This window comes from Podarcis melisellensis, assembly GCF_964234715.1.
Source record: "Podarcis melisellensis genome assembly, chromosome: 1".
Taxonomy (NCBI): Eukaryota; Metazoa; Chordata; class Lepidosauria; order Squamata; family Lacertidae; genus Podarcis; species Podarcis melisellensis.
Window position 1 is genome coordinate 21,643,708 of NC_138528.1, and position 20,098 is coordinate 21,663,805.

Below are 20,098 nucleotides of genomic sequence, written 5' to 3' on the forward strand. Positions count from 1 at the left end.
AAATTATTGATAAAAAACCAAGTCAAAAATATGTGTTACAGCATTATTAAAATTAGCAGTAACTAAAATAAGATTAAAACATGCAAACGTCTACGTGTCTGCTTAGGCTTGCCTATCAGAGTGGCTGCGGAAACCCAGCCAGATGGCAGATGGGCGGGGTATAAAAAACATAATAATAATATAATAAAAAAACATTTAAAGCAGGCACTGAAAAGAGTACAGTGAAGGCACCTGTCTGATATCAATAGGCAGGGAGTTCCAAAGTGTAGGGTACTGCCACACAAACAGACTGTTTTCTATAAGTGTGGAAGGAGTATTACGTGGCACCTGTAAATAATCCTGTAAGTTAACTGATCTTAAGCTGTTGAGGGCTTTACATACTAATAGTTACACCTAGGCATTGGCTATAATTTTAAGACTGAATGGGGTAATAAAAGTAACTCTGCACCTGATCAAAGACATTTCCCCGCCTTACTTCACATCATGTTTCAGGAGGTGTTGAAAACCTCTCCCCCGCCCCTTTCCCCATCATTTCATTTATTAATTGCTTCCTATGAGGCATTTACAATATAATAAAATATTGTTACGGTTTGGCGGTGTTAAGCTTGGGGGCCATGATCCCTTCAAATCCTGGATCCAGTAAATGTTAAACTATAAGCCAGGCTAGCTTTCATGAAGAGGGTTAAAGGGGCTCGGTGCAATACAAAAAAATGAGCTTGGCCCCCTCCCTCAACAGACAATGCCAGAGTTTGGAGTAGAATTTTTGGGATGTGATGTGGAGAGAGAATTTTACAAAGGTGAAATTCGCATTCATTGCCCAAATTTGCCTCTGGCGTTATGGTGTCTGCAAAGAATGTGAACTGAAAAAAAGTTACCATACATGCCTGATTCGGATGCTACTTTTAAAGGGGGGTGTGTGTGTGTCCCCGTTGCCACACTCCTTCTGCATCTCAGCCCAATCCTTGGAGAAAGAGCAAATTATTATTATTATTTCTTTCTTTATTTATTTAATTTATATACCATCCTTTCTCTAAAGATCCCAGGACGGTGCCCAACATTGAGAACATAATTTACACAGCATAAGAATAAAACCACAATAATAAAATAATTAAAAAGAAGAACAGGTTCTGCCCCCTACACTGAACAGGTCATAGAATGGCTGAAGGCCTGGGTAAAGAGGAATGTTTTCTCCTGACGCCTACAGACACGTAATGATGGCAGCAGGCGAGCCTCTCGGGGAAGAGCATTCCATCGATGGGGAGCCACCAGAGAAAAGGCCTGTTCTCATGTTGCTACCCTCTGAACCTCTCGGGGAGAGGGGAAATAGAGAAGGGCCTCCGATGACAATTGCAGGCCCTAGGGCTGGGGCTGGACACATCAAAGAAGCGTTTCAGTTAAACGCGTTGCTAACTTTGTATGAGAAATTGGGTAAGCAAAACATGGAACTCCACAGCGCCACCTGGTGCCGCAGTGTTAGAATGCATAAACAATACATATAAAGCGTTTTTTCTTTGCCAATGTAGCTGAGTCCCAGGTCACTTTGTATGGGGAGAAGTGGTCCTTAAGGTATTGAGGTCCTGAGTTGTGTAAGGCTTGATAGTTCAGCACCAGCGTTTTGAACTGGGCCCGGAAACTGACAGCCAGTGCAATTAGTGGGTGGGAGCAGGTTGCCCTCATTCCACTGCACTCCCCCTCTAGATTAGGCAAGCAGGCAGCAGTGGTAAAAGGACTGGTGCGCCCCTCCAATTGCTGATGTGTAGGGCTTGGCACATGCTTGAGGATGCTGACGTCTGGCACTGACTCTGCACTCTGCACATGCTTAGAAGCAGCTGCTGTCAGTGTGGAACTGGTGTGTGTATGTGTGTGCTTGGACCTCTTAATGAACCTCCTCAGCATCAAATCCTAGGGGCCAAGTTCTCTTTGGACCCCAATAATAATAATATTTATATGCCACCCATCTGACTGGGTTTCCCCAGCCACTCTGGGCGGCTCCCAGCAAAATACTAAAAACGCAGTAAAACATCAAACATTAAAAACTTCCCTGAACAGGGCTGCCATCAGATGTCTTCTAAAAGCTAAATAGTTGTTTATCTGTTTGACATCTGATGGTGATACCTGGGTGTCATGACCTGGGACTCAGGTGAATGTCCTGGGCCAGGAAGTATGTCAGAATTTCCAGCACACACACAGCTATCTGTCCCAGATCATGTTTCCAAGACACAACTGACCTTAGCCTGCTCTTTCCACGACACTGCATTTATTTATTTGGCTAAAAAGGACCAGCATTATTTCCAGACCTCCTTTATAGGGTAACAATGGGAGGGAGTTCCACAGGGCGGGCGCCACCACCAAGAAGGCCCTCTGCCAGCTTCCCTGTAGCTTTTCCCTGTAAAATATTTGAGGCCGTTCCCTCCCCTCAAGTTGATCGACATTGCCATTCAAATGGGGTGTGTGTGAATATGTGGGGCAGGGTTTACCTGGGATCCCCAATATTTTTGTCAAGTTGGCACCCTGCCCCCCAGTTACTCTTTCCACGAGGCATGGTTTGTCTATAATTGGGGGGAGTCAATGGTACACATGTATTTTATTAAGAGGAGACACCTCAAAGAATCATAGAAGGGACCATGAGGATCATCTTGTCCAAGCTGCTACAATGCAGGAATCTTTTTGCCTACATGGGACTTGAATCCACGACCTTGGTCATAGCCAGAATTTTTGTTGGAGGGGGAGACTTTTGTTAGGGGGTGCAGTTGCCCCCCTGGCTATGCCCATGCCCCGAGATCAAGAGTCTCATGCTCCACACATGGTTTGTCTAAAATTGGGGTGAGTCAATGGTACTTCACGACCCTCAGGGCGAGTGTGTGTGTATGTAATCTATCTGGACTTGCTTCCTGTCACATGGGCACAGCGGGGTGGGGGTTGGGGAACAGCGGTCCCCCAAATCAAGTAAATTAATGAAAACACTTGATTACTGACCAATTGCATTGCAGATAACAGACCCTCCAAGTGTTCCTATTTTCCAGGGACAGCCCCTGATTTACAGAAGCCGTCCCAGTTTCTGATTTGATCCCAAAATGTCCCCCTAGTTTTATAGAAGAAATGTTGGAGGGTATGGAGCTATCCGACCCACAAGCTGTCTGAAGGCAGCCCTGTATAGGGAAGTGTTGTTGTTTTTTTAAAAAACAATTGTTTAATGTTTTGATATGTTTTGGACGCTGCCCAGAGTGGCTGGGCAAGCCAGTCAGATGGGTGGGGTATAAATAATAAAATTATGATTGAATGGGACGTCCCAATTTTCATCGGAGAAATGTGGGAGCGTATGAGATAACTCGCTTCGGCCCCCCAACATAAAGCCTGCCCCCACCCCATAAAATAAATCCTGGCCGTGCCCATGTGCTGCCACAGTGGGAGAAGAAGAGCCGCTCTGCACGAGCTCAGAGGCACCCTCGCCACCCGGGGGGGGGGGGAGCAAAGCAGAACACAGGAACCCTCCGCAGAGGCGGCGAGGGGAAGCACCAGGCTCTCTTTTAAAAGTCTCCCCGTGGCGGGCGAGCAGCCCCCGGTGACCTCCGCGGGGGTTTCATCCGAGGAAGCGGCACGCCGCTGTCCGCGCAGCGCTGCCCCCTGCCGGCGCCGCCGATTCCCGGGCCCCGTTTCCTTCCTTCCCCTTCTCCTTCCCTCTTTGGCTCCGGCGACGTCGATCCGAAGCGAGGCGCGCTGGTTTCCCCTTGCGGAGGCCGGCCGCGTCCCCGGGCTCTCCGGCCCCGCTGAGCCCCCGCTTGAGGGCGTGTCCTCCCGGCGCCCCCCAACCTTTCGCTGCTGGCCGGGGGCGGCGAGAGGAGGAGACCGGCGTCGCGGGAGGAAGTGGAAGCGGCGGCGGCGGCGGCGGCGAATAGCGGGCAGGCGGCGAAGGCTTTGCAAGCAGCCGCGCACCAAGGAGGATCCGGAGGCTCGCCAGCTTCGCCCGGGTCTTTCCCGTCCAGGCTCCGGGTTCCCGCCGCCTCGGGCCATCGCGGCTCCTGGGAGGCGGGAGGCGGCGGCAAGCAAGCAAGCGAGCAAGCAGCAGCTAGCCTCCGCCTCCGCCTCGGCGCCTGCTCCATTATAAAACGGGCAGGGGAGGAAGGAGAAGCCGGAGAGGCTCTTCCCGTCGCCTCGGAGCCTTCCGGGATTCGCCTCGCCGCCGAGGGGCCTGCAGAAAAGGGTTGCACCCAACTTGCTGCTGCTGCTGGAGGATCTGAGCCCTGCAAGAAGCCCTTTGGCGGGGCGAAGTTTCCGGATGGCTGCTGAGAGATTTCCCTCCCTGGCCATCCCCGCCTCCCTCTCCAGGGGTCCTGCTGCTTAAAAGGAGCGAAATCCCAAATAGATGTGAAGCAGGAAGCTTAGAGACCTGCCCTCCCCCTCCCCCTCCAGAGTGCCCAGGCACCCCTGAATGGGTGTCCTGTAGAGACAGACACGCGCGTGCATATAGAGAGATATATGCAGATTTCCAAGTGAGTGCCTGCATCTTTTTGCATACGGGGTGCCTTTCCCGACGCGCAGGCACCCTCCTGCTCCTCCTCTTCTTTTTTTTCAAAAGAATAACTTGCTCCAGGGTGCAAGTGGAAGGGAAGATGCAGACGTTTCTGAAAGGGAAAAGGGTTGGCTATTGGCTGAGCGAGAAGAAAATCAAGAAGCTGAATTTCCAGGCGTTCGCAGAGCTTTGCAGGTAAGGAGCGAGGATCGGCGGTTTATTATGCTGTGTGTGTGTGTTTGTGACAAAAGAGCCTTCCTTTCCCTTTTCTCTGGGACTCTTCTTTAACTTGGCACTTGAGCATCCCTCCCTTCTCCCGAGGATGTGGATGTGACGGGCCTCTTGCTCCTTAATCATCATAGTCTGGTGAGCAAATTGAAGGAGCAGTTGCACAGTGCAGCTTGGCTTAGAACCTCGGTAATTGCCAGTTGGGAAATCCAGCCTTACAAATCATAACAACACCCTGATCAAGGTGGGGGAAAAAGGAAAAGTGCCCAAAGCCATGATGATGATGTGAAAAGCTTATAATTTGTTTGGCTTCCTCTCCACCCCCCCCTCTCCTGATTCACCAAAAACAGATGGGTTATAATGTGCGGCTTTGGGGATTATGTAGACATGTGCAAGGTTCCCGAATAACATATTGAGGAAAGTTGCAGCCACGCTTGTTGTTGCTTGCGAATTTCCTGCGGCGTAAAGGCTCTCGTAGGCAAACTAGTCCACCGAGGCAGTTTCCTAAACACTGGAATAGGCAAAAATGACAGATTGTTGGTAAGCTCTCTAATAGAGCGAGCCTCTGAATACATCTGAATAACTAACACACTGCTGCCTCTCTCAGTTTTGCCTTCCTGGACCAAGCATCTTTTTGCAATGACAGCCTCATCCCCCTTCTCCCTTGGAAATTGACGCCCTGGAAAGGGTTCTCTCCCAAGCCAAGAGCAAGAGCCTTTTTGCAAGAGCCTTTTTGCAGAAACCTAAAGAATGTGAAAGGCACTCAAGGATCTTTCTTTGCTTTGCTGTTTGGGAGTTCGATTAAACCTACATTTGCATGCTCCTGTTCAAAGACTTCTAGGACTTATTAATGGGGAAAGCAAGACAGACTTTGCTTTGGGTTGAGAACCAAAATGGTAACATAATGGTTCGTGCTACTAAGAACTGAAGAAATGAATGAGCTTATTGTCTTGGTATATAACACAAGGTTGAGTTATATAGTGGTCTCGCTGAAGACAGTGGGGGGTTTCATACGGCTATTTGGGAGACTTCTTGAATGGTTAAACACTATTTTATTTTTTGCCAGCTGTAAGAAGTTGTTTTTCAAAGGTGGCCGTTTTCCATGACTTCTGTTATGTGTGGCTGCAGCTCTATTCAGCCACTGTTCTGTGCTGCTTATTACCCTTGTCTTGACCTGAATTCCCCAAATCAAATATTCCAGATAATATTTTAAGTTAAAAGCAAGCGAGAACAATCAAGTCTTTATTCTTAAACACCCAGACAACATTCTGACCGTGTTGCTAATCCAAGGGTACTTTCTTTGCTCCTTTAACAAAAAAGAAAGAAAAAGGGAGAGATTTCATCTGTTTGACTATACTGTCTAAGCAGTATCTCCAAGTCTTTTTGTCTCAAAATGCAATGCATGAACTTCCTCAGTGCTTTCTGCAAGGCCCTAGCAAAATTCTGGGGGTAGTCGCCGTTGTTCCCCCTCCTGCTGCATCGCAAGTTTATGGAGGGGAAGATATTCAACTAGATGTGAGCATCTGGGAACCTGAGCAGATCCTAGCTGTGTGAGCAGAGTGCCCTATGAGGATATGCCAAAGGAATTTTATGTCCTCCCAAGTCGAAGGAAAGCCTTTTGGGTTACTTACGCAACTCGATGTGTCCTAGAACATAGAAATACTTGCCTTGTGCTGAATGAGACCATTGGTCCATCTAGTTTGGTACTGTCTACGCTAGCCTGCACCAACCCAGTGTTCTGCATGTTTTGGATTGCAACCCTTGTCAGCCCCAACCAGAATGGGCAGTGTCAAGGATGTTTGCGATTTGTAGTTTAAGACAGCCGGAGGACACCAGATTGGGAAGGCTGTGGGCTCTCTGGGATTTCAGACAGAGCCCTTTCCTTTCTTTTTATTTGTTTTAAGTGTGAACATTTAATGATGTGGACTTAAAAACACCGGAAACTGCCTTATATCAAGGCAGACTCTTGGTCCACCTAGCATCTGGTTCTTTCATCTCTTTGAGGCTGGTGCTTGTATTAGTGCTTAGCCTTTTTAGCAAGTGCAACACGAGACAAGTTTGAATAGTATATACAGTATATATCCAGCCCCATTGGCCTGTAGCGATGGCGAGCAGACTGGGGAAAAGTCGTCCCTTTCCGGATATAGCAAAGCCCGTGGGTCCGGCTACTTTGCAAGGAGTGCTGCAAACTCCCATGTGTTTAGCCCCCGTAACATGGGAAAGCAATTAAAACCCAGTTGCATCTAATAAACAGTAGCAAGGGGCAGGCATGACAACAAGGCAGTGGTAGAGTGGAATTTAAAATTTGTACTCAAAGTAACAGGAATCCTGCACTTAATAAGATAGGCAGGGTGCGTATATTTTGTTACTGAGAAAATAATTTACTAGTTCAAACATTGCTGGAGCACCCCTGCACCCCTGGCTGCTAGTTAATGGTAGATTTGATGCAAAGTTGCATTGTTGCCTCCTGAATTCTTCCACGATTCCCATCTGATTTTTAGCTGGAGGAGATAGCAAACCTCCTCTAGTCCCATCCCCTTGCTGAATATATTATGAGTTGAGTTTGACCATTTATTAGAATTTGTCCAGTATGTTTCTATGTCCTGTATCAAAGCATACAATCTCCTCAAGGTGTAGGTAGGGTTTTCTCCAGTCTCTGAGCAGTTCTCATGTAACTTACATTGAGAGTGATTGCACGAGCCCCTTATTTTGTTCAGCTGAGATGTCACAGTCCCTAATTTCCAAACTATGGTTTGGTGATCAGGGAGCAGCACACTGTGGGTTCCTGTGCACCCTCTTATGAATGATTCCCCCCCCCCCTCTTCCATAGTTTACTGTAACAGTAGCTTAGTCTTACATATATATTATGGCTAAATATGGCTTGATTTAACCAGGATTGCCCCAAACCACGGTTTGGAGATCCATGTCAAAACCTTGGTTCCAAATCATGGTTTGAAAGCCCAGCCTAATGCCAATCAACACAGTTCTTTTAGGGTCACAAGTACAGTATGTTACTAGCTATAATGGCTGTGCTCTGTATCCACCTTCAGAGACAGCCATGTTTCTTACTGCAAGTTGACCAATGCACCCAACAGCTGCATCTTCAGCATGATGGCTGATTCCATTGCATCTTACTTCCCCAAAGCTGATTTCTTATGGTCCCTTATTCCCTGTAGCTTCCGCCACCACCAGCTCCTCTTCCCAGGCTGCTTTTGGTTCCAGCTTGTTATGGAGGAGAAGCAGGGCAGGTTAATAATAATAATAATAATAATAATAATAATAATATAATTTTTTATTTATACCCCGCCCATCTGGCTGGGTTTCCCCAGTCACTCTGGGTGGCTTCCAACCCAATACTAAAAACACAGTAAAACATCAACCATTAAAAGCTTCCCTAAACAGGACTGCCTTCAGATGTCATCGAAAAGTCTGGTAGTTGTTGTTCTCTTTGACATCTGGTGGGAGGGCATTCCACAGGGTGAGTGCCACTACCGAGAAGGCCCTCTGCCTGGTTCCCTGTAACTTGGCTTCTCGCAGTGAGGGAACCGCCAGAAGGCCTTCGGCGCTGGACCTCAGTGGTAGAACGATGGGGTGGAGACATTCCTTCATTGGGTTGTGAAGGAACGATCGATCTGCATCTGCAGAGCATTTTCAGGTATGATGTCACAAGTGCTTTTGAGCCTTGCTCGTTTCTGTAAACAGGTGCGATAGAAAATCTAAGAAAGGTATGTTAGCATTGGATATATACCTCCTCACTTGGTTGGAGGCCCAGCCTGAAATTCCTACTGAAGTCACGAAATTCTCAGGAACAAGCAGGCCGCTTTGTCAGTCTCTTTATCTCTTAAGTAGGGAAGATCAGAGATAAGAACTGTAAAGTCAAGTTCTTCATACCAGGAAGTGTTATGTAAGTAAAACATTACTGACAACTCTGGTGTTTCCCCCGCAAGCACCTGAAAATTTAGGGACAGAGAGAAAGCTCAACATGGAAATACGATAGCAGCCTCACTAGCTTAAACATACCGTGGAAAAGTTACCCGAGAAGGCTCTTTAAAAAATAATAATGGAGGCAATTTTGATACACAGTTGGGGAAACTTTTCAACGAGGTCATATGAACCTCTTTGATTAATACTCTACTCTTTGCAAATCTTTGCAGAAGTATAACATGCACATGTCTACACTGATTTTTTTATTTATTACAAATGTGTTTTGGTAGATAATCTCTGCAAAACTGCATCATAGCCAACTGTTGCATTCCCAAGTGCAAGCTCGCAGTGTCTTTGACATGCACAAATCATGACTTGTCGTCATGGCAATCAATCTGGGTGAACTGGATGAGAGGAGAAATCGAGGGGATTGGGGGAGCAGCCAACCATATGGAGGAGGATCATGTGTTTTGGCCCTCTTCTCGCAGAAAAGGAGGGACAGACAGTAGGAATATTTTTTGCAACCTGTCGATTGCAGCTTCCGGTCCTGAATCGTAGAGTTGGAAGGGATCCTGGGGGTCATCTAGTCCAGCCCCCTTGCAGTGCAGGAATCCTGCCCACAGCTGTCTCTGGTTGGGCTTGAACCAGCAGTCTTCTGGTAAACAGCCAGATGCACTGACTGATTGCTCCATGAGGATGATGGCTGTACTTTTGGAGTGTTGTTATGTTTTGTTATATAGAGAGATTCAGTTTTCTTTTGTCAATTGTGCATAAGGAACCGAAGCTGAACTTCTGGTCCCCCCCCCCCCCCAAGCATCCGTATCCCACTCTTCAGCTGGAAAAATTTCCACCGTGGCTTTTTAATAGGCTACCCTCTATTTTTATTTATTTCTTTGCCAAGCTTTTTTAGAGAATTGATCTGATTCAGTGTTGGTCATTTGTTCTGTATATTATTGATTACCCAGTAGGGATTCATCGGGCACCATTTGTTTTAACTTTTAAACCTTTGCTAAAAACTTTTCTATGCTGCCAGGTTTATGCAGACAATTAAGAGAGCATCTTCTGTAAAAAAAAAAAAAAATTGGCTGATGATTTTTTGATATTTTGTATGTGGCTTTTATTGTATGTTTGCATGGTTATAAACATGTTGGATTTTTTTTTTAATGTTGTGGTATACAAGTCTTCTTTATAAATAAACATTATAAGTTTAAGATTTTAAAGTTCTATGATTTCACTACATACCACCTTGACGTTGCATTTTATAAATAGTCTTATAAATAAATAAAAATAATTAGTAATTAAACATTGAATCTTGTATATGATATAAACTGGATTAGAAACTATTGTACATTGTGTGCCGAACACTAGGGACAAGATGCCAAGCATTAGAAATTAGACTAATTACAATCTGCAGCATTAATCAGCGTTTTTATAGCTATGAAGTATATTGCATATCCTCCCAGGAATTCTCATTAACTTTCCCTTTCCATCCTGAACTTGCAGAGACTAGATAGTTGTTTTTTTTCTCTGTCAGGTGCTTGCCACGTGCCAGTTAAGAGTTTATTTTTGATTCCAAAGTAAAAATTAAGCCCACTTAAGAACAGTTTAAGAACAGCGGCTCTTGTTCCCTAGGATGCTTTTTAATAATCGAGTATGAGCTGTAGATTGGATTAATGTATTTGCCTTAACCAGGTTTTAAGAACTGTGAGGTTTCTTGTGCTAGCTGTTAATTTGATTTTTGCAAGTTTTATATTAAAAGGTAGGGATGAAATGGTGCTACTAAATGTTTTGGTATGCTGCTGCGCTAAGATTTGCTGATAATGCCGACATCATAATACTAAGAGTTTAATGCTTGGTGTTAGTGCCTCCTGAGCTCAAATTATCCAGAAGGGAGAGCCAGTAGGTAGAGAATTGGAAATGGATTTTGGAGAGTTGGGTTCCAGGACGAGTGGTTAGCATGGAATTGTCATGCTTTGCTCATGTTTTACAGGGCAACCGTGTGACAACACCATCACCCTGTCATTATTCTCATCTCATCTGTGGTTCGTTGTTTTTCCCCACACTGCAGAAAATTATGACTTCCCCCCCCCCCCCGAAGAATGGAAGAGCATTACAAATATATCTCATTTTATCATATACCGCCATGTGAGGGCTGTGCAGCCTATATATAAGCCTATATATATTTTTTGGGGGGTATCCAATGAAGTAGTTCCGCTATCCCAACAACTTTTGGCTGTGTGAGCGAAACTTTCCCTTCCTCTCTTCTCCCTGCACCTCCCATCTATTCTGGGTCCTCCCCCCAAACTCTCGGGAAGAGATTTGGGGAGGGCATGAGGAGAGGGAGAAGTTATGTTGTGCAAGCAGAAACTCCTGTGCTAGCAGAAGCACTTTGTTAAACACTGCCCCTTTCAAAATAATGTTACTTTTTAAAAAATAATATCCTTTCTAATCGCCAGCCCTTAAACATATTACTGAAGTCTTTTATCTGCTGTATACAGAACAGGTCTATGCTTATGCAACAATTACATTTGCCACTGGTATGCTAGTGTTATATCAGTGTTTCCAGAAGCAAACAAGGAGAATATAAATAACAGACACTTAAATATGCAAATCTCTCTGAAACTTCATTTTTTGAGTTTAGTGCAGCCTGCCCCTAAGTTTGCTTTAAGAGATCAGTGAAAACCGTCTTTTATTGGCTTCATGTAATCTGTTGATTCGGTCCCTGCTCCTGCCAACCTAGCAGTTCGAAAGTGCGTCAAAGTGCAAGTAGATAAATAGGTACTGCTCTGGCGGGAAGGTAAATGGCGTTTCCGTACGCTGCTCTGGTTCACCAGAAGCGGCTTAGTCATGCTGGCAACATGACCCGGAAGCTGTGCACCGGCTCCCTTGGCCAATAAAGCGAGATGAGTGCTGCAACCCCAGAGTCGGCCACGACTGAACCTAATGGCCAGGGGTCCATTTACCTTTACCTTTAATCTGTCGATTGTATACAATTTTGAAATCATTAGCTTTTCACCTCAGCCTTACCGGTGTGACTTCAGATGTGAGCTATGCTGAAATCACTTTCTATCTCTTAGCCCAGTGATCTTCAACTCTGGGTGCACAGATGGTTTTTTTGGACTGCAACTCCCATCATTCCTTGCCAGCTTGGCCAATGGCCAGGGATGATGGGAGTTGTAGTCCAACAAACGTCTGGAGACCCAAGGTTGAAGAACGCTGCCTTAGCCTAATCTACTACACAGGGCTGTGTGGATAAAGTATCGTGCCACCTTTAGTTCCTTGTGTATAATTTTTTAATTTTATTTTTTTAAAGGCACTGTGGTGGCTGTTCTGAACACCCTCGCCTCTGCAAAATGGTTGGGACTTGTGTATTGTCTGCTAGGGAATTGATGTTGGGTGTGTATTGTTACCATGTGGTTAGTTAGGGATTAGTTATGCTGAGTCTAAGGGGGGACGACCCCCCAGAATACCCGTGGAGGCAATACTCTGTCCCAAACATTTCAAAGACATAACTTTTGATTTATTTATTTTTTAAAAAAGAGGGGGTAAGGGGGATCATTTTGAGGAAGAGCGCCGCAATATACTATACTCCGCATGGATTAATTTCCCTCTGTAGGGAGTTCTTTTGAATTGTGACAAAGCGAGATCTCTGCAGCAGAGATGATGACTCTTTGAAACCTATTACGTTACAGTCTAATTTGGGAGCTGAGGTACAATAGGTTTAATATGGAGACAGCTCTTTCCTCACCTCTCTAAGGAAAGCTTTCAAATGGGCAGGCCGAAGCCTTTCAACATTTGCTTCACAAGAGCGCTCACCCCTCCTGCAGTTTCCAACAGCTGATATTCAGAAGCATTGCTGCCTCCTCCTATGAGGCAGAGCATTGCCATCACGGCTTAGCAGCATGTTGATGGGAGGGAGGGCGGAACACCAGCAGTTAGGGCTGGGTGGTATCAAGTTTTCAACATGGTGATATATCACCAGCTAAACATCGTGATATACTGATACATCACGATGTCTGAAATAAGGATGGAACTACTGTAGAGGCATTGACTGGCTTCACGGTTTTTCCTGCATTGCGATTTTTTCATAGCACCCCCCCTCAATAATTCACAATATATTTCAAGATCAAAAATTATGAAACCAATACCACGATATGGACTTCAAACCCGCTTTAGACAACATATCACCCTGCCTTAACGCACACCATGACTCGTGGTGATGATGATAATTTATTATGTATACCCCGCCTATCTGGCTGGGTTTCCCCAGCCACTCTGGGCAGCTCCCAACAGAATATTAAAAATGTGATAAAACACCAGACATTAAAAACTTCCCTAAACAGGGCCACCTTCAGATGTCTTCTAAAAGTCAGATAGTTGTTTATTTCCTTGACATCTGATATATTGCCAGGACAAAAATTATGAAATCGATATCACAATAAGGATTTCAAACAGGTTTTGGATAGTATATTGATATATTGCCCAGCCCTACCAGTAGAATGGAATAAGTGGAGCATGCGTTTTCTCATCAAGTGCTATAAGGGTGTTTGAATTCCAGGCGGAAAAACGATCTACAGTTGTGATGTGGTTGAATGAGGAGGGTGGGCCACAGCTCAGCGGTAGAGTATCTGCTTTGTAAGTAGAAGGTCCTAGGTTCAGCCCCCAGGTAGGGTTGAGAGAGGCCCCTTGGTGAAATCCTGGAGGGCCGTTGCCAGTCAGTGTAGAATAGGCAATACTGGTATAAGCCAGCTTCCCATGGCTGGTATCTGAACTGAATGTGAAGCCAGTCCACTGCAGGGCACAGTCCATTTCTCTTCTTCCCCTCCTCTCTTGCCTAGGTTAGCCAGATCACCTCAGGTGGATGTGGGTGAAAGTTACAGACTGATGTCATGCTTGTGCCGAGAGTGAGAGGGAAACTGCAAGGAAAAAAACCCTTGAGTCTCTGTTCCTCTCTCCTCTTGAAATCAGCCATTATGTGCTTAGTCGGAACGGAACGTTTTCTCTGTAGTCTTTATGAGAGCATAGGGTCAGCTGGCCAGATTTGAGACACAGGACCTCAGTTGCTGACGGCTCCATTAGCATAAACATCTGCCATAGCTTGGTGGTAGGGCACATGCTTTGCACATGAAACCTAGGAACCGGTCTTGCACCAAATCAGACCACTGATCCCTCTAACTTGGTATTGTCAACACCGACTTGCACAATTTCTTCAAGGTCTTCCCTAGTCCTGCCTGAAGATGTCAGGGATTGAACCCAGATCCATTTGCATGCAAAGCTATACACTCTGCTGCTGAACGATAAGTACAGTGGTACCTCCGGTTACATACGCTTCAGGTTACAGACTCCCCTAACCCAGAAATAGTACCTCGGGTTAAGAACTTCGCTTCAGGATGAGAACAGAAATCGCGTGGTGGCGGTGTGGCAGCAGCGGGAGGCCCCATTAGCTAAAGTGGTTATTCAGGTTAAGATCAGTTTCAGGTTAAGAATGGACCTCCGGAACGAATTAAGTACGTAACCAGAGGTACCACTGTATATGCAGCCGTTTTATTCAAGTGTAAGATTCTAGGTTCAGTTCCCTGGCGTCTCAAATAGGACTGAGAAAGACCCCCCTCCTCTGAAATCTTGATGCTGTACTAAGGAAACTGTGCTAAGCTAGATGAACCTATGGTCTGATGCCTGAATAAGGTAGCTTCCGAGGTTCCTTTCTATATTGTTAAATATTGTCGTTGCTTCATATAAGACCACATTGTATAAATGAACTGGCTTAACTTGGCCACAGAACAGGTTTGTCCATAAAGTCAAAGAAATAGGTTGGAATATTTTAGATTTGCCCTTTTCTCCCCATAAAAGTCCGCAAATAGCTTTTATATGCCATGAGTATATAATGTTCCTCATCCCTTTTGTTTCTCTTTTGGAGGAAGGAGCATATTGCATTACACCCTGCAACAACCAGGCAGTGAGCTGTTGGCGTTATGCAATGCCAAGAACTAAGTGTGTGCTGTTGAATATGAAATTCTAAAAATTCTGTGACAAAGGATAGGTGAGAGAGCTAACAGTGTCTGCATTATTCTAGCTTCTTGCATCCAGTAGGAATATACACCATGGCTAGTAAACTTGCATTGCAGAGTATTTTTCCCAAATGCTGAATTTACCGTAATTGCTTTCTCGTAGTGTGTCATGGCCTGTGCCTTTGTGGAGAATCCCAGTTACCTTATGGAGCTGCCCATTTACATATTTACTTATTGCATTTTTACCCCACCTTTTCTTCAAGGAGCCCCAGGTTCTCCTCCTTTTTTAATTCCCACAACAACCCTTTGAGGTAGGTTAGGCTGAGAGGCAGTGACTGGCTTAAGATCACCCAATGAGCATCATGTCTAAGTGGGGATTTGAATCCTGGTGTCTCGGGTTCTTGTCTGATACAGGAATCTACAAATGCTGTCCCATCTTCATCTACTTTTGACCTGTAGTCCTACCTCTCTGAAATCTAAATCTTAACACCCATGTGGTTGGTGTAAGGTTGGTGTAAGGTTGGCGTGTTTGTTGTTGAAATCCAGGCCATCTGCCAGTTTAGCCTCATCTGCAGGAAATGACTCACAATAAAGAGTTCCTGCCTTCCTCCTAAAATTCAGGTTTGTCTAGTATGTAGGGGAAAGTGGTTCCATAGCTTTGGGGGAAAGGTAAGAGAAGTATAGAATTCTATACACTATGTACATCATGGTGCATTTTGCATGTAACATTACCTCAGACTATGGCTTGGCACATGTGAATAAGCGTTGGTGTGTACAGAGCGAAAATTGCAGCTGTTTCATTCTCCTCTTGGTCCTGCTGTTTCCATTCTCCTTGGAGCTAAGTGTTGCATGTGAGCCTGGGCTTATACAGTGGTACCTCGGGTTACATACCCTTCAGGTTACATACGCTTCAGGTTACAGACTCCACTAACCCAGAAATAGTACCTTGGGTTAAGAACTTTGCTTCAGGATGAGAACAGAACTCGTGGCGCGGCGGCAGCGGGAGGCCCCGTTAGCTAAAGTGGTGCTTCAGGTTAAGAACAGTTTCAGGTTAAGAATGGACCTCCGGAACGAATTAAGTACATAACCAGGGGTACCACTGTAGTTTGTTTCACTTGAAACAAACCATTAGCAATAAGTCAAGAACAAACCTTGGCTATACTCATGGCAAGTTTGGAGCAAGGCATATAATGAGTCTTGGTTTGCACATAATGGTAAGCCAAACCATGGCTTAGCTCTGGGTAGCAGGACTGGGGGAGGAGTCTAGCAGCTGTGATTTTTGCTCTGTGTACCCACTGGTTTACTCATTCACGCTAAGCCGCAGTTTGGCTTAGTGGTATGTGCAAACCAGGGCAATGTTTATGTGTTTGTAAGTTCCCTCCTTCTCTTTCCTGCATGGATTCCTCACCACTGTTCCATCAGTATTGCCCCTGCATCAAAGTTAATGTCAACCATGGTTAGCTTTAAGCAGAGTTTGAAATCCTGGGGTGAATCTGGCTTGCAGATTGGGTTTTCTTCTTTAGGTAACAGTTGTTAGGTTTTACTTGGCATGAATGCCATGCTACACCATGGTTAGCAGATGTCTATAAGAAATAGGAAGGGTGATTCCACCCCCAGATCCTTTGTCTATTGCATGGTTAAGGGATTGCGTGAAATATAGTAAGTCTCCATGAGGCTTTTGTTTCTTTGAAATCTGGCATTGTAGAAAAAGTCCCATGGAGATCAGAAGCAACCACCCTCTGGGACCTGTCCGTTGAGAATGAGCAAAATCACCCGAGTGATCCTGCAATCATTTAGCTGTTCCTGCAGCTGTAACACAGACATTCAGATCATTACTCAAACTGAAGGTTTGCAGTTCCTGAACACTTAAGGTTTTGAAATACAGTGTTTTGTACTTCATTCATATAGTGTGCAAAAAATGGTAACTGGTCCTTCCGTGTTAGGATAAAGTAACTGCAGGAATCCTCTTAAAATATATGAGTAGCTGCTACTTACTAGTTTAAAGATGCTAATCTTTTCCATGTATGTGGGTAAAAAAATTTCATTGCACAACCGGATAAGGCAGTGCAACTTTGGTTTCCTTAGAGTTCAGTATAGTTCATCAGGGTTAATGAAGTTCTTGTACTTGAATAGCATGTAATACAGGACTATATTTTATCTAATCTTGACATTATCACCATGCTGGGAATTAAGGACATGATAAGAGCCCTGATGAACCAAACTGGAGGCCAGCAGTCTCTTCTCACAGTGGCCAACCAGGGGAAGCTATTGGAAGCTTGCAAGCAAGATGGAACAATTCAGATTTGGTGGTGATTCCGCCAGTGAAAAAGGAACCCTCCGGACTAGGAACATAGGAAGAGCTCTGTTGGATCTTGTCCAAAATCCTGGTATTTCCATTAGGCAATCAGATGTCTCTAGGAAGCCTACAACCAGGACCTGAGTAAATCAGTCACATGGGGCTGTATCTAGTGGATCCCCTGAAATGAAAAGACACGACTGGTTTAGGCCTGTCAATTTCAGTGGGTCTACTTTGAGTATAACTTAGTTGGCATTTAGTTTTCTGGACTTTTTCTTAATGTAGGCAATGCAAGGGTGGGTTTGGAGTGGACAGGAACTGCCTTGTGTACCACAAGCTAATTCTGACTGCCTAGAAACTCCAAAATTGCCATGGTAGTAAAGAGAAGGAGCAACTCTGGAAGTTCCTGCTGGGTTTTTGTTTTCAGTCAAAGGCTCATGGCTCCCCTGGTCAGGTGAGAGCTCTGAACTTTTTGGTGAAACAGAGCACACTGGCTGCTGTATAAGTTACTCATTTCCCCCCACTGCCAGTCCATTAACCACTTCTGCCCCTAGTGGTGAGGAGGAATAGTAGCAGCCATTGCAGCTGCTCATCCCCCCTCTTCTTTTGGGTTATTGTTCTCCTAAAAGGGCTTGCATCTTCCACTTATGGATTTCAAAGGGGTTGAATGTGCCTAATATTGTGTAGGATCAGACTTTAAATGTGTTGAAGCTTATCAAGCAAGTTCCATTGGCAAGAATTGTGTTTTAGAAAAGCCTTTGTTGAGTGAGTGATTCTGTCTCAAACCATATATGTGTCTATCAACCTGCTGTAAGAGAGGCTTTGTTACAGTTTATTGGGTTAGCTTTAGGCATAGGCCTGGTTTGCATGTAACACTAACCCATGGTTCATAATTATGCTTTACTGATTAATCATCTGAATCTGGGCCAGTGGAATAACTGTGGTTTATTAACCATGAACAAACAGCTTTGCAAGTCATGGTTTGTTGTTGCTTTATAAACTGTAAATAATACTTAGCACTGTTTTGTGCAGTGTTAGAAATTAGCCAGGCACGATTCTCACATTGAGATTTGTTCTTTAAATATATAGTAGTATAGAAATGAAATAATAATAATGTAAATACAAATAATAGTGAAAAATAAATTCCACTAGGGAAAGAAACAGTGCCTCGACATTCCACTGTGGAGACCATATTCTAGGTTTAGAATACCTGAGCCGTTACCTGAGTTTCTAACATGGGTGTTGTTGTTTTTTGCTACCCTGAGGGTCACTTTACTGAGTCATTAAGCTAGAATCTTCCTTTAATAAAAAATGTTGGAACTTATAAATTTCAACTCTGCCCTGTCTTCAAATGAGGATAGTTGTGCCTCTTAACAAGTGAAGGAAAACACTATCAAAACCAAAATAGATAGTTGTATGCATTTAATTAATGGTATTAGATAAATAATAAAAAAGATAGTTGTATGCATTTAATAAATCGGTGTTAGGTAATACTTTGCTATTAGGCAAAGAAGTGCAGTTCTAATTTCTCTGTACCAGGAGTGGTCAACATGGCACCCCCCCAGAAGTTGTTGGACTCCAAATCCCATCAGCCCCAGCCAGCAAGGCCAAAGGTCAAGTGTGTTGAGAGTTGTCGCCCAGCACTATCTAGAGGGTACAACATTGGCAACATCTGCTCTTTTGAGCATCAACACAACAATCTTTTGAGCATTAACACAACAAGGAGTTGTGGGATAGAAGGCTCTAGTGGAATTGCACCAATTATTTTCATTGCTTTTTTCCTTACTCTGAAGCGCTTGTTTCCTTATTAGCCTGTCCCCTTGTATGTACACATTTGCACAATGGACATTGTTTAGTGGGAGAGAGTTGGCACAGGAACCTTTTCCTGTAATATATTTTTCTTTTCTACCTTGCAGTTGAAAAGTAACAGCCAACATTACTCCACGTTTGCTTGGCCAACTCCCACCATGATGTCTGTTGCTGACATGATAATTAAACATATTCTTCATTTTCATCACCCCTGGTTGGTATATTTGGCAGGATTCTGTTTCACTTGGTTCCAAGTTGAAATCCCTTCTGTGTGCACCTCTGGCATCTACAGGAGAGTGGTAAAGTAACATTTAAACAGGAAAATGTGCAGGGCAAGGAGGCAGGAATGTAAAGTTCAGATCTAGGCTGTTGGTTTATTTACATCTCTTTTCCAAGGATGCTCCTTAACTTTCATGTCTGCCGTCTCAAATGTGAAATAGGTGATGCAGCAGCAACAAGAACTACTGCTATTTTAGGCTGCATCAATGGAAGTATAGTGCCCAGATCAAGGGGGGTAATCATACTACTCTAGTCTGCCTTGGTCAGACCATACCTGGAATTGTTGTTGTTTAGTCGTTTAGTCATGTCCGACTCTTCGTGACCCCATGGACCAGAGCACCCCAGGCACTTCTGTCTTCCGCTGCCTCCCGCAGTTTGGTCAAACTCATGCTGGTAGCTTCAAGAACACTATCCAACCATCTCGTCCTCTGTCGTCCCCTTCTCTTTGTGCCCTCAATCTTTCCAAACATCAGGGTCTTTTCCAGGGAGTTTTCTCTTCTCATGAGGTGGCCAGAGTATTGGAGCCTCAGCTACACGATCTGTCCTTCCAGTGAGCACTCAGGGTTGATTTCCTTAAGAATGGAGAGGTTTGATCTTCTTGCAGTCCATGGGACTCTCAAGAGTCTCCTCCAGCACCAACACCTGGAATACTATCTTCAATTCTGGGTACCACAATTTAAGAAGCACATTTACAAACTGGAACGTGTGCAGAGGAGGGCGACCAAGATGATCAAGGGTCTGGAAACCAAGCCTTATGAGGAGCTGGTTTCAATGCTGGTGACACCACAACTTGTCCACTACACTACGGGCAGACTATGCCGTTTGAGGCAGACACCACACACTACCTCATAGTAAGGCTGTTAGAATACTGAAATACTGTGTCCAGTTCTGAGCACCGCAGTTTAAGAAGGATATTGACAAGCTGGAACATGTGCAGAGGATGGCGACCAAGATGATCAAGGGTCTGGAAACCAAGCCTTATGAGGAGCACTTGAAGGAGCTGGGTATGTTCAGCCTGGAAAAGAGGAGACTGAGAGGAGAGAT

At 44.8% G+C, this 20,098-nt stretch overlaps 1 protein-coding gene across 1 annotated transcript in view; it reads left to right on the forward strand.

The window, feature by feature from the left end:
* Window positions 1-3,784: 3,784 nt before the first annotated feature.
* ITPK1 (inositol-tetrakisphosphate 1-kinase) overlaps window positions 3,785-20,098 on the forward strand; it is a 142,728-nt gene continuing 126,414 nt past the window's right edge. The window contains exon 1 of the mRNA XM_081914022.1: window positions 3,785-4,705. Coding sequence (XP_081770148.1) covers window positions 4,611-4,705 — 95 coding nt within the window. The 5' untranslated portion in view covers window positions 3,785-4,610. The remainder of the gene's footprint in view (window positions 4,706-20,098) is intronic.